The 13,647-nt window shown below is 53.6% G+C and overlaps 3 protein-coding genes across 3 annotated transcripts in view; 2 read left to right on the top strand and 1 right to left on the bottom strand.

The window, feature by feature from the left end:
- LOC147645216 (uncharacterized) overlaps nt 1–13,647 on the top strand; it is a 220,440-nt gene that overhangs the window by 42,584 nt on the left and 164,209 nt on the right. The gene's annotated exons all lie outside the window — the stretch shown is intronic.
- Nucleotides 1–13,647, top strand: part of LOC147645220 (uncharacterized) — a 170,070-nt gene that overhangs the window by 115,686 nt on the left and 40,737 nt on the right. The gene's annotated exons all lie outside the window — the stretch shown is intronic.
- On the bottom strand, nt 7,677–8,612 carry LOC147645221 (olfactory receptor 14A16-like). The gene has a single exon (XM_086874858.1). The coding sequence runs from the start codon at nt 8,610–8,612 to the stop codon at nt 7,677–7,679; it is 936 nt and encodes a 311-aa protein (XP_086730984.1).

Here is a 13,647-nt window from a genome sequence, read left to right as displayed (position 1 = left end):
TTTCAGACCAGCTTCACTCTCCTCCTGCACCAGCGGATTCACACGGATGAGAGGCCTTTCCGCTGCCCCGACTGTGGGGAGGGCTTCAAGCGAAACTCCACCCTCATCACCCACCGGCGCATCCACACTGGGGAGAGGCCCTACAAGTGTGGGGAATGTGGGAAGAGCTTCTCAGACAAATCTAGCTTGGCCAGACACCAACGGAGGCACCAGTAAGGGAAGCCCTGTAAATGCCCCAAGTGCAGGAAGAGCTTTGTGCATTGCTCCAGTTTCATCCCCCCTTGGAGGACCGACGTTGGGCAGAGACCTGGTGATCCATGTTCCCTGTGATCCATACTGGGAAGACACCTGTACCTTTTCCTGCCTGTGGCAATGACATAATGTGGGATCAAAGAATGTGAGGGTCTGGCCATGCAACAAAAACTGAAAACCACACTCGGCTGACCAGCGCTGCTTCTCTTCCCCCTCCCCCCTCCACCGCGGCCTGGTCGGCCTGGAGAGGGGGGAGGAGGCCGAGACAGAGCCTTGTTACCTCTTCAAATGCCGGAAACCAGAGAGGGCAAGAGAATTCTGTCTGTACTTCTTAAGGGGGTGTTTACAAGTTGAATTCACTTTTTAATGGTCAGATCTGCTGTCAATTCTTGGAAATGACCGATAATTGGTCAGGAGGAAAAACTCCCATCAGCCACCAGCAGCTTCAACTTCCTCTCCCTCCAAGCTGTCTTAAAGGTAAAGCTACCCCATGACACCCTGTCATTATATTCAGTCCCATCTCAGGTCATTGCCAGGAGCAGGAAAAGGACTCTCTCTCTCACCAGAGAAGGGTGTCCTTTCTTGGCAGGAGGAAATACGTGTCCAGGAAGAGTCAGTGGTGTTTTAGTTTTCCCTGTGAATGGTCTTATCCTTTCTGTTACCAAAATTGTTTCTGTGTCTGTTTGTTCCTTATCCCGTTGCTGTTCTCAATAAATTGTTCTTATCCCAGCCTGGGATCTTTGCCTTTTGTGCTTTCCATGGGAGGTGGGAGGGAAGCAAGCAGCAGCGCGGTTTCAGCAGGAGCAGGAAATTGGGGAATGCCATTCCTGAAGCCCAGCCCGGGGAAACCGAGCATCCCAGCTGGTGCCAGGCCTGGTTGCCATGGCAGCAGCCTTGGGAGCGGGTCCCTGGCTGGGGGCTGCAGGAACCTCTTTACTCTGGTGCCCAGGGCCAGGAGTGGAGGGAGTGGCTGGAGCTGAGGCGGGCAGGTTTAGGCTGGATGTGAGGAAAAGGTTTTTCCCGCGAGGCTGCTGGGGCACTGAACAGGCTCCCCAGGGAAGGCTCCCAGCTCCAGGGCTGGCTGAGCTCCAGCAGCGTTTGGCCAGCGCTGCCAGGCCCGGGCTGGGATTGTTGGGGTGTCCTGTGCAGGGACAGCAGTTGGACTGGAAGATCCCCATGGCTCCCTCCCAACTCAGCCAATTCTGTGGCTCTGTGATCCCATGAGCCTGGGGATGGGACTGCAAATGGTTGCCATGGCAATGGGCTCTGGCTCCAGGCCTGAGCTGGTATCCATGGCAACCACCCCTGGCATGGGGTCTCCATGGAGCTGCCAAGGGACTGATCATAGCAACAGGGGTTGTGATGGTTGTCATGGAAACAGACCATAACAATGGGGCAGATGTTGCCATGGGAACAGACCACAGCAGGGAGACAGCTCTGGTCAGGAGCAGCTCCTGAGCACAGCCCAGCAGGGCTGGGGCCCTGCCAGGGCAGCTCAGGGACACAGAGAGCAGGCCCAGACAGAGCTGCCAGGGGCTCAGCACTGCCAGGGGCTGTGGGATGTGCCAGAGGGGGCTTTGTCACAGCAGCACCTCTGTGGCTGTGTCCTGGAGCCCCAGAGCAGCTGTGATGTCAGAAAGGGGCTGTGTGACAGTTCCGAGTGGGTTGTGTGAAGTCACAGATGGGGCTGTGACATCACAGAGTTTGTTGTGTGAGGTCACTGAGCAGCTATGGCATCATAGAAGGGATTCTGTGACATCAGTAATCAGGCTGTGACATCATGACATGGCTGTATGATATCATGGACCTGGTTGTGAGGTCAAAGTATGTGCTGTGACATTACAGGGTATCTGACATCACAGAGATGGTTGTGTGACATCACTGATGGGGTTATGACATCACGAAGTTGACTCTGGCATCATAAAGGATGGTGTGAGACCATTGAGCAGAGACTGCCATCATCGAAGGTGGCTCTGTGAAATGACAGACCAGCATGTGACATCACAGAACAGACTGTGACATCACGGGTTGAATTTTTGACATCACAGTCTTCTGTGACATCACAGTACCGCTGTATGGCAACACATGATAACATCCCAGAGTTGGCTCACTTAACAGAGCACAAACTTAACAGGACTTCAGTTATACCTTAACCTTAAATGAAACCTCAAATGTCACAATTTAGCAAAACAACAGCATTTACTGTATTTAACCTAATTTATAACCTATGACTTAGCAAATTTGCAGAGGAATAATACTAAACAGTATTTAAATTAGCTTATCATTTATATTAAACATAACAATGGAGCAAAAGAAGAACACTATGCAGCATTTAACTTAGCTTATACCTCATGACTTACCCTCACTCACAGGCCTGCCTGACTCAGATCTCCAAGGCACTCCAGCCCCTCCCAGAGCAGCATTTCTGCCACATTTGCCAGGGCACAGCACTGGTGTGTGCACACAGACACAAAGAGGCAGTGCAAGGCAGCTGTGAGAAATTCCCCTGCAGAGCAGGGAAATGCTCCCTGCGGATGCTTTGGCATCTCCCCAGCGGGCGAAGGGCTGAGCCTGGAGGTGTGGGGGGATCGGCCCAGGCTCCGTCCTTGTTCGGGGATGCCCCGAGTGCAGCAAACGAGAGAGTTCCCGGCTCACAGAGGCCCCACTCCGAGGGAGGTGGCTGGCCCAGGAGAGCTGCAAGGGGCTCCTTTTGGAGCGCTGTTTGTAGGGCCCCAAGAGAGGGGCTTCAGGCACAGCAATGTTTCATCCTGGCCGCACTTGGCATCAACAGCTTTCTTTGCAAGGCTGAGAACAGGGATGTTGTGCCACGCAGGGAACAGGAACAGTTCCCAGGGCTGCTCCTGAAGCAAGCAGGAGCTGCTTGGGCAGCAGCAGTGCCTGGGAGCTGACAGTGTTTCTGATGAGCTGCAGAGGAGCTGAGCCCAGGGGCTGTTGGCCAAGGCCCAGGCCCAAGGAGCATTTCTCAGCTGGCAGGGCGGCCTGAGAAGGGGAGGGGGGAATGCACCAGCACAGGGCCCCATGGAACCAAGGATCCATTGTGACATTGTGGGGCACCATGAAATAAACAAAGCATTGTGACACTGTGAGGCCTCATTGAACCAGTGAGACCATTGTGGTCCCCACAGAACCAAGAGGACCATTGGGATCCTGTGGGGCCTCGTGAAACCAAGAGTCCTTTGTGACACTGCAGGGCTGCATGGAACCAAAGGTCCAGGGTGACACTGAGGGGCCTCCTGTAATCAGTGGTCCAGGATGACACTGTGGAGCCAGAGGAGACCTTTGTGACACTGCAAACAGCCAAGGTCCATTGTGACATTTCAGGCCTCATGGAACAGAGGAGTCACGTGACATTGAGGGGCCTGTGGGACCACAGAGACCATTGTGACACTGCAAGGCCTCATGGAATCGCTGGCACCATTGTGACACTGCAGGGCCTGATGGATCCTGAGGCCATTGTGACAACTCCATGGAATCAAGAGTCCACTGTGACACTGCAGGTCTTCTTATAATCAGTGCTCCACTATGACACTGCAGGATCCCATGGAATCACAGCACCATTGTGACACTGAAGGGCCCCATGGAAGTAAGGGTCCATTGTGACTCTATGGGGCCCCATAAAATCAAGGGAACACAGAACAGGTCTGGCTGGTTTGGCCTCCCAGGGGCCACCTGACTGGTCCAACTGACCTTGACATGTTGAGGGTCTCTTCTCATCTGCTACTGAAACACTGGGGAAGGCACTGTGAGTTCCTCCCTATGGGAAAGAGCTGTCCTGCTTCTCCAGGCATCCATGGCCAAAATTTAGATTCCACCTCCAACATTCCCTACATCCAAAGCCTGCTCCCAGACAAAATCTGCCATCACTGGCAAGTTGGGCTGGCTTTGGCCTCCTGATGTCCAGCTCTCACCTGCCTTCCAAACCCTGGGGCTCTGTGCTTTCCTTCCTATAGAAAAGAATTGTCCTTCTCAGCCAGGTGCCCATGACCAAAATAGGGATTCCAGCTCCAGCTTTGCCTGTTGTGAGAGACTGGAGTAAATTGTTGGCTCAAAACATTTTGTGTTTCAAAGGGGAGGAAGGGGCAGGCCCAGCCTTGTCCTGCCCTGTAACCCCAGCACTGCACTGCCCTGGAACCCAAATCCCCCCAGAGCCTCTATCCCAGCCCAGCACTGTCTGCCAGTCCCTGGCACACCAAAGGCAATGCTCCACACCCACCTCTGGAGCCCCCAGCCCAGCTCCTGAGTGACCAAATGATCGGAAATCCCACCTGGGGAAAGGGCCCAGGAAGACCAAGGGGAACTTAAGGCTGACTACAAGGCAAACACACATCTTGACCCCGCCTCCTCTTGGAATTTCTATCTGAATGCTGCTGGAATCCAGGAGTTGGTATCTCTGTGTGTGTTTCTCTAAGGCTTTTTTGTCTTTCTTTCATTTTGTGTTTCCTATTTCTGTCCTCTTGCAGATTTTGAGAAACTTAAAATGAACAGGCTTAGAGTTTGTGGAGTTGAATGGGCCAAGTTAATGCTTTGAGAAGTTTTTTGTTTATTGACTGTCATATTAAACCATTTGTCAAAGTTTCTCTGATTTTCTATAGTTGCCAGTAAAGGCTGTTTTGTTGTTTTGAGCTCCTCAGAATCTCTTGCTGGTATTTCTCCAGTGCATCCAACTCAGAAGACACAAAAAATTGTAACTCCTTTTAAATGTCTCCTTGAGAGAGTTGTCTGGGGGACGAGGGTACTGCTTGGTGGCAGCCCTGCATTTCCCTCCTCCGGTCTTGGTCTCCAGCACAGCCATGGAGGCTCTTTGGGCTCTGGACTTTTCCTGCAGCCACCAAGAGAGGCTTAGTCCTGCCTTTGGCACAGCCAGCCCTGGCCAGCACAGGCCATGCACAGCAATTCCTTTTCTGTGCCTGGCCTTGCTGCCAGCCCTGGCAGCGGCTCCATGGCCCCTTTGTGCCCCGCTGGCCCAGCCATGGTGCCCCAGCCCCTGTGCAGACCCAGCCCAGGGCAGGAGCATTGCAGGTGGGCACGGCCCCTGTGCCGTGGTGCCCACAGCAGCCCTGGGGCTCTGTGCCCCATGGCCTCCCTGCTGGGCAGCCTCTCCCAGCTCCTGCAGAGCCTGTGGCACCTGTGGGCCTGCACACACAGCCCTGCCCCGGGCTCTGCCGGGCTCTGGGCCAGCACAGAGGCTGGGCAGGGCTGGCCATGGCCAGCAACAGGCCCTGAGCCCCACAGGAGGATGGAGCTGGGCCACGGCCAAACTCAGCACAAGCCAAACCTGGGGTCAGCAGCCAGGGCTGCCAACACCTGGGGACAGAACCTGGTGGTGACAAATGTCCTGGGTCCCCTCCCTGCTCTGCTCATGCCACCAAGGGCACAGAGCAGCCTCCTCTCTCAGCCACTTGCGTATTTTCAATCCCTTGCCCTGCAGGCGCTGTCCCTGCCCCACAAGGCCTGGGCCGAGTCCTGTCCCTCACGCTCACACAGGCTGAGATGGACACTGCTGGTTTCTCTGGCAGGCTCTCTGAGCCCAGCCCAGCTCCCTCCAGGCTGTCCCAGCTGCCCTGAGCTCTCAGCAGCACCAAGGGCCTCTCCCCAGCACAGCCCAGCCGGCTCTGGCCCCACAGCTCTGCTCAGGGCAGGCTGCTCTGGGCACTGCCCCACGGCCTCAGCCCCTCTGCAGGGCACAGCAGCAGCTGCAGCTCAGAGAGGCCTCAGCCCCAGCCATGGGGGAAGGTGCTTGGCCAAGGGAAAAGGAGGCTCCCTGGGTGCCCTGCTCCCCTCTCCCTGAGGTGCTCAGAGCTCTGCAGCCCCTCCTGCCATCCCATCTGCCCAGGCCAGCACAAGAGCCCTGGTCTTGGGGCCCTCAGGAGCTGCTCCTGCTCCAGGCCCAGGGCCCATCCCAAAGCTGGGATAGCCAGAAAGCTGTGCCCATTTCTGTTCATTCCTGTTCTAAGGAGGACGGATCCTCAGCCACCTGGAGAATGCTAATGAATTTTGCTACTCCAGAGGCCACCTCTTCCTTGGGCTCATGGAACCAAAAGGCCCCTGTGACACTGCAGGGCCTTGTGGAACCATGCAGAGCATTGTGACAGAGCAGGACCTCGTGTCATGATGGGGCCCTTGGGACACTGCAGGGCCCCATGGAACCAAGGGGCCAGTGTTGCTCCTCAGGGACTCACGGAATGAAGGAAACTTGTTTGAAACTGTGGTGCCCTTGGGACCAAGAGGCCATGGTGACACTGTGGAACCAAGGAGAGCATTGCTGCACTGAGAGACCTCATGGAACCAAGGATCCACTGGGACACTGCAGGGACCAAGGATCCAAGGGACTTTGTGATGCCAAGGGGTTCCATGGAACCAAAGGGACACTGTGACCCTGGGAGGCCTCATGGAATCCTGGAGACCATTGTGACACTCTAGGGCCCCATGGAACCGTGGTGACACCAGGTTGACTGGGAGTGTTGATGTGCTGCAGGGTATGAGGGCTCTGCACAGGGAGCTGGACAGGCTGGATCCAGGGCCCAAACCCAACAAGGTGAGGTTTAACAAGTCCAAGTGCCGGGTCCTGCACTTTGGCCACAACAACCCCTGCAGTGCTCCAGGCTGGGGACAGAGGGGCTGGACAGCAGCCAGGCAGAAAGGGAGCTGGGGCACTGATGGACAGCAGGCTGGGCATGAGCCAGCAGTGTGCCCAGGTGGCCAAGGAGGCCAATGGCTCCTGGCCTGGATCAGGAACGCTGTGGCCAGCAGGATCAGGGCAATGATTCTTCCCCTGTGCTTGGCACTGGTTGGGCTGCTCATGGGGGTTTTCTGTGCTGAGCTTTGGCCTGGCCGTGTTCTTGAGAGAGCCTGGGCAAGGAGCCTGGAGCCCCCAGGCCCTGCCCTGAGGCGTCAGCGCTGCCCCAGCAGTGCCCATGGCCTGTCCCTGCTGCAGCCCCGGCACTGCCACCCCCAGGGCTGTGCCCGGCCCCGAGAGCACTCGGGCCCTGCAGCAACACCAGGGCCAGGAGGGCAGCGGGGCAGTGGCACGGGAGCAGCACTGGCAACACCAAGTGCTGCTGCTCCTGGCCACAGCTGCTGTGCCAGCACTGATCTGCCCCCAGCTCTGCTCACAGACACTGCTGCTGCAGCTCCAGAGAAGGGAACAAAAGGGGCATCTCTGGAGAAAACTTTGCTGGGAGATCCTTTAATTCCTTTAAAGCCACAAAGAGAACAGCTCCTCATTGGCACTGTGCCCACAGGGAAAGTGGGGAGAATCCAAATGAGAAATGGCACAAAAAATTACATTTTATTTTGGACAATTTACAATAATAAAACAAAGAAAGAAACCTCCAAGACGAAATCAACACGAAGTATCAAAGATGACTTTTATTACAAATGATTTGCCGAAACTGGCCAGCAGTTTAATGTTTCTGAAACCATCCAGTCATCAGTGTCCACACTGCAGCCTTGAGCTCCTGGTTCCTCAGGCTGTAGATGAGGGGGTTCAGGACTGGAGGCACCACTGAGTACAAAACTGACACTGCCAGATCCAGGGATGGGGAGGAGATGGAGGGGGGCTTCAGGTGAGCAAATGTACCAGTGCTGAGGAACAGGGAGACCACAGCCAGGTGAGGGAGGCAGGTGGAAAAGGCTTTGTGCCTTTGTCCCTGCTCAGAGGGGATCCTCAGCACGGCCCTGAAGATCTGCACATAGGAGAAAACAATGAACACAAAACAACCTAAAGTTAAACACACACCAACAGCAAGAAGCCCATGTTCCCTGAGGTAGGATTTGGAGCAGGAGAGCTTGAGGATCTGGGGCACCTCACAGAAGAACTGGTCCAGGGCATTGCCATGGCACAGGGGCAGGGAAAATGTATTGGCTGTGTGCATGAGAGCAGTGAGAAAGGCACTGGGCCAGGCAGCTGCTGCCATGTGGGCACAAGCTCTGCTGCCCAGGAGGGTCCCGTAGTGCAGGGGTTTGCAGATGGACACGTAGCGGTCGTAGCACATGATGGTCAGGAGATAAAATTCTGCTGAGATGAAGAAGAGAAAGAAAAAGAGCTGTGCAGCACATCCTGTGTAGGAGATGTGTCTGGTGTCCCAGAGGGAATTGTGCATGGCTTTGGGCACAGTGGTGCAGATGGAGCCCAGGTCAGTGAGGGCCAGGTTGAGCAGGAAGAAGAACATGGGGCTGTGCAGGTGGTGGCTGCAGGCTACGGCGCTGATGATGAGGCCGTTGCCCAGGAGGGCAGCCAGGGAGATGCCCAGGAAGAGGCAGAAGTGCAGGAGCTGCAGCTGCCGCGTGTCTGCCAATGCCAGCAGGAGGAAGTGGCTGATGGAGCTGCTGTTGGACATTTGCTGTGGCTGCACATGGGGACCTGTTCATGAAGAAAAAGAGCAGTGACAAATCAGGAGAGACTGGGACTCACCCAGCCTTGTTCCTGCTCTGGGAAAACCATCACCCAGGCCCTTGACTGATCTCCAGCTGTGCTGTCTGAGTGTGCCAGGAGCAGCCAGGCCCATGCTTGGGGGCTCTCCAGGAGCCATCCCTGCCCTGCTGCCCTGGGTTTGTGGCCATGCGGCAGAGGGACAAGGCTGGAAATTCAGGGTATATTCAGGGGAATCAATCCTAATGCAGAAGGGCTTGGTAGCATCTGCACAACACTTGTAAAGGAAATAGGTGGTAGGAGTTTGTTTTAGAAATTCTTTTCCTGCCCACAAACCATTCCTGGTTCTCTGAGGTCAGAAATCCCCAGCATTTCTGCTGCACTCAGAATTTCCCACTGAGACAAGAGAGGCAAAGGATTCCCTGTGGCTTAGGGAAGGTGAGGGGCTGGATGGGCTTGTTCCCAACTGCCCTGGGTTTGCACCTTTGGCTGGAATCAGAGCACAGTCACACTCCTGTGTCACCCTGGCATAAACCAGACCCTGCCCAGAGCAGAGGGATCCCTGAATGTCTCACCCTCTCTAAAGGTCTCTGGGCAAGGTCTCAGCACCCCCCTCTGCCAAGGACACTCACGGCTCCCTTGGCAGAGCCAACAGCATTTCCTCAGCTGTGGCATCTCTGCCCTTCCCCGTGGGACATTCAGGGAACTCTGAGAGGCTCTGGCACAGATTTGCAGCCAGGAGGGCAGCTCAGAGCTTGGAAGGACACAGCAAGGAGATCCCCAGGTGTGCCCATGATGGGATCTCAGGGAGGGAGCTCAGCTCCTTCCCCTTTGCCATGGACTGCTTTGCCCACAGCCCCACAGGTCACAGGGAAGCTGGGACACCCCATTCCCATGGACACCCCTGCCTGGCAGCAATCCCAAGGGCAGGGCCTGACTCAGCTGCTGCAGATGCCAGAGCCTCCCTGAGAGCCCCAGATACCAATGACAATATCAGAGCAGTGCATTTAGGCTGTTTAGGAGGCTCCCAGCAGAGAGACTGAGCACCCAAACTTACAATTCTGACATCTCTGTACATGTTCAAACATTACTTTGCTGTTCCTGGTGTGTCACTTTCAACTCAGAATGTTCTGTGATTCTGGGATTACAATTCCTCTTCTGCTTCTCTCATCCCCTTCATTGTCTATAATCAAAAGAGAAAAAAACCCCAAACCTTTGCAACAGTGTTAGAACAGTAAAGTAAAAACCAGACCTTTATTGGAAACTTCCATGTATCCCAGTGGGGATGGGGTGCACCCGGGCCCTTATTTCAACAATTTCTTAAGGTTGATTAATTAGGATATTTAACAGAAACATTCAATAGGAGATTCAGCTGCCCCAGTTACACACCCCTGAGTCAACCCATTGGAGTAGGTCGAAGGGTTTCTATGCCCCACTTTTTGTTATGACTGCTCACATTCTGGTTACAAAACAAAATGTTCTTCTTGTAGCTCCTCTCCCTGATGATAAGACAATACAGTATTGCAGAAATCTATTTAGAAGATCAGATTATTTTTCTAAAATCTAAGAGAAAGGTTAGGAAATATATTAGAGTTAATTAAGGATAATAGTTGTCCTTAATTATAATATAAATGTAATATAATATAATATAATATAATAGTATAGTATAGTATAGTATAGTATAGTATAGTATATAATAATAGTTTAATAGAGTTAATTAAGAATTAAAATTTAATAATTACATAATAATAGTTTACAGATCTAAAAATATATTAAAAATGCATAAAAAGCAAAAATCTTTTTGCTATCATCTCAACTTTCCCACCCTGCTTAAAGAAAGAAATTGAAAATAGTCTCAGGAAAGCTCCTGATCTTTACATCAATCCCAGGCTCACCTTCTTTTAGGAAGTGTCCTCTGGAGCTGTGTCCAGGCTGGACTGGAGCTGGGAGCAGCCCTGCCCCACACAGCCCCTCTCAGCAGCAGCCCCTGCCCTGCTCAGGGTGGCTCCTTCCCCCCACAGCTTCTCCCCAGCGCTGGGAGCAGCTCCCCGGGCCGGCTGAGAGCTGTCCCTGGCAGGCAGCAGAGTCCCTGCCCCAGCACAGCGCCCTGGGCTGCAGGACCCTGCTCTGCAGGACAGCCCTGGGCACCCCTGGCTGCTCTGCACAAGGGACAGGCAGAGAATGTACTCACAGAGTCTGTAGGCACTGGCATGTTCCAGCTTGAGGAGATGCCTCCAGGAGCTGCAGCTGCATTGTCCTGCAGCCAGAGGCTTCCTGTGTCAAGGGCTGGCAGGGATTCTGCCCCAGGCACTTCTCAGCACCTTCCCAGCCCTGACCGATTGAAGCTCTCTGTGCCTCTGGGCTGTGCCCAGGGTGGCTGCAGGCAGTGCCCCAGCCCTGCTGGGCTGGCAGAAGAGCTGCTCAGCAAGAGAAATGTGCTTTTGAAGCTCTTCTTGGTTTCCAGGAGCTGCCTCTGTGCCAGGAGCCCGGCCCAGCTCAGCAGCAGAGACACAGCAGCAGGACTTTAATGAGCCCCTTGGGGCTTTGTGCTGAGGCCCTGAACATCAGTCCCTGACAGGGAGGGGAAGAAAACTCTCAAGAACTCCAAGTCAGAATCCAACTCCAAAGTTTCTTTTCCTTTTAATGGGTCCCACTGAGGGACATGACTGAGAAAGTGTCCCCAGGCCCCAGGCAGAGCAGAGAACTGGAGGCACTGATGACAGCTGGGGACAAAGAGAAGCCAAGGCTTGGTGCCCTGGGCCACAGCAGCCAATGCTGTGCCAGCAAGGGCTGTGAGGAGACACCTTGTCCTGAGGCCCTGGGGCCTCCTGGCACAGCCCCAGCAAGGCTGGCCACTGTCACCCCCTTGGCCTGCCCTCAGCATCCCCCCTAGCCCACATGCCAGTGGCCTCAGGGATCTGCTGGAAGGAGTCCCTGGGGAGCCTTGCTCAGGAATGGCCCTGGGGGCTCCTTCATGCTCCCAGGGACTGCAGCTTTTTCAAAGGACTTTGGCTTTTGCCTTGGAGTCTCTGAGAGCTTTGTGCAATCCTGGCCTCCAATTATCTGCTGTAATTAGTCCCTTGAGAGCCTTTGTCAGTAACAACACTCAGTGGGGCTCATTAATGCTTCAAGGTACTTCAGGTTCTTAAGGCACTTTCCTTTTTCCTTCCCACCCTGAGTCTCTGAGAAGTTTGTGCAATCCTGGCCCCAATTATCTGCTTTAACGAGTCCCTTGGGAGCTTTGCATTGACACTCAGTGGGGCTCATCAATACTTTGAGATACTCAGGGCTTTTTCAGCTACTTTGGATTTTCCTTTCCACACTGAGTCTCTGGGAGGTTTTTGTGCAATCCTGGCCTCCAGTTCTCTCCTCCAAGGAGTCCATGAGGAGCCTGTGTTGGGGATGGACCTCAGTGGCACCCATTAATGCTTGGAGACACTTTGGGTTTTTCCTCTGACTTGGACTCCTGGAAAGGTTTGTGCAGTCTCCTCTCAGGTCCTGAAGTTGAAGGGCTCAGCTCCAAATACACCATGGGGCTCATTAGGATCAAGCAAATCCTAACAAACCATGGCTGTGCCTTGATTTCCCTCTGGTCTGGTGCAGTTCTCAGGAAAGTTTCCTACAATAGTTCTGGAGAAATAGCTTGAAGAACTTCTAAGAAATATGTATTCCTGTTTCAAAGGGTGTCTTTTATTCCTGTTCTCTTTAGAGCAGAGATGATTGCAGCATTCAGTGATGGATATTGATCCAGGGTCTCTCCTAAGGAGGTGTGGCCAGGTCAGAGAAGCTGTGCCTTGAGGTCTGACCCAGTGGGGACAACCTTGCTCCACATTCCCCAGCCCCATCCTGTCTCTCCTCACTCTCCTGGGACCTGCTTTGCTCACAGAACTGGCTGCACTCAGGCAAAGAGGGGTTTTCCTTCTTTGATTTTAGCAATCTAAAACTGCTGAGTTTCCCCATGGCAAACAGACACCCTCCTCAAGTGTGTGCCAAGCCCAAGGTGCCACCAAGGAGGTTCCCCTTCCCCAAGGCAGAGCCACACAAGGAATGTTTCAGACACACAGGGAGTTCTACAATAAACACAACCCCAGAGTTGTCTGAAGGCAGAATTAGAGCAGCTGCTGAAGGACAGACAAGCTTTGAACTCCTTGCAGCTGAAAGCACCAAGTGGGTTGTTGGGAGGTGTGTGAGTGAGGCAAGAGTGAGGGAAGGGAAATGCAGAGAGCCCTGGAAGTGTTTCTGTGCAGACAGGCTGCTGCAAGGGCAGCGTTGGACTTCTCTGGGGGGAACTGTGAAGGAGGTCGGGGCAGAGTGACCTCCCCAGTGACCTCGAGATGTCACACAGCCACCTGGGATGTCACAGCCCACTCAGTGGTGTCACACTATAGAGGAATGGCTAGAGAGCAAAGGTCATATTCCCATGCAGCAGTTAGCTGGGAAAGAATTAGACAATAGAGTACAGTTGGTGTGAGATGTTGCAAAGTCAGGAAGGCCTTGCTGATAACTGTTAACTGAGAACAGGACGCTGTGATCAGAAGAATGTGAATTCAGCATAGATGAGCGATCACAGGAATGTAGAATTAGGTGGAGTTGACCTTAAATGAAGTATCCAATAATGAGCTTGCTTTTTGCACTATGTATGAGCCTAATTATTGATGCTATATAAGTGGTGTTAGAGTTACCAATAAACGAGACTTGCTGATCATTCATATTGAGTGCTGCATTTCTCCCACCGAACTCATCATCACACAACCTGCCCTGGGATGTCACACCACCTTTCTGTGATGTCATGTCTCTTCCTATATGCCACAAAAACACCTTGTGATGTCACATAGCGTTCTGTGATGTCAAACAGCCACATTTGATGTCATTGTTCACTCTGTGATGTCACAGTTGGCACTGTGATGTCATACAACCTGTCCTGAGATGTCACATGGCTTTTCTATGATGTCACTGCCCACTCTAGGATTTCATATCACAACCATGTGGCTTCACAGTCTGCT

The sequence above is a fragment of the Cyanistes caeruleus genome, unplaced genomic scaffold (genome assembly GCF_971803275.1).
Source record: "Cyanistes caeruleus unplaced genomic scaffold, bCyaCae1.hap1.1 HAP1_SUPER_30, whole genome shotgun sequence".
In the NCBI taxonomy this organism is placed as follows: Eukaryota; Metazoa; Chordata; class Aves; order Passeriformes; family Paridae; genus Cyanistes; species Cyanistes caeruleus.
The sequence above is the reverse complement of the archived record's forward strand: the minus strand, read 5'-3'. Positions and strand labels throughout refer to the sequence as shown.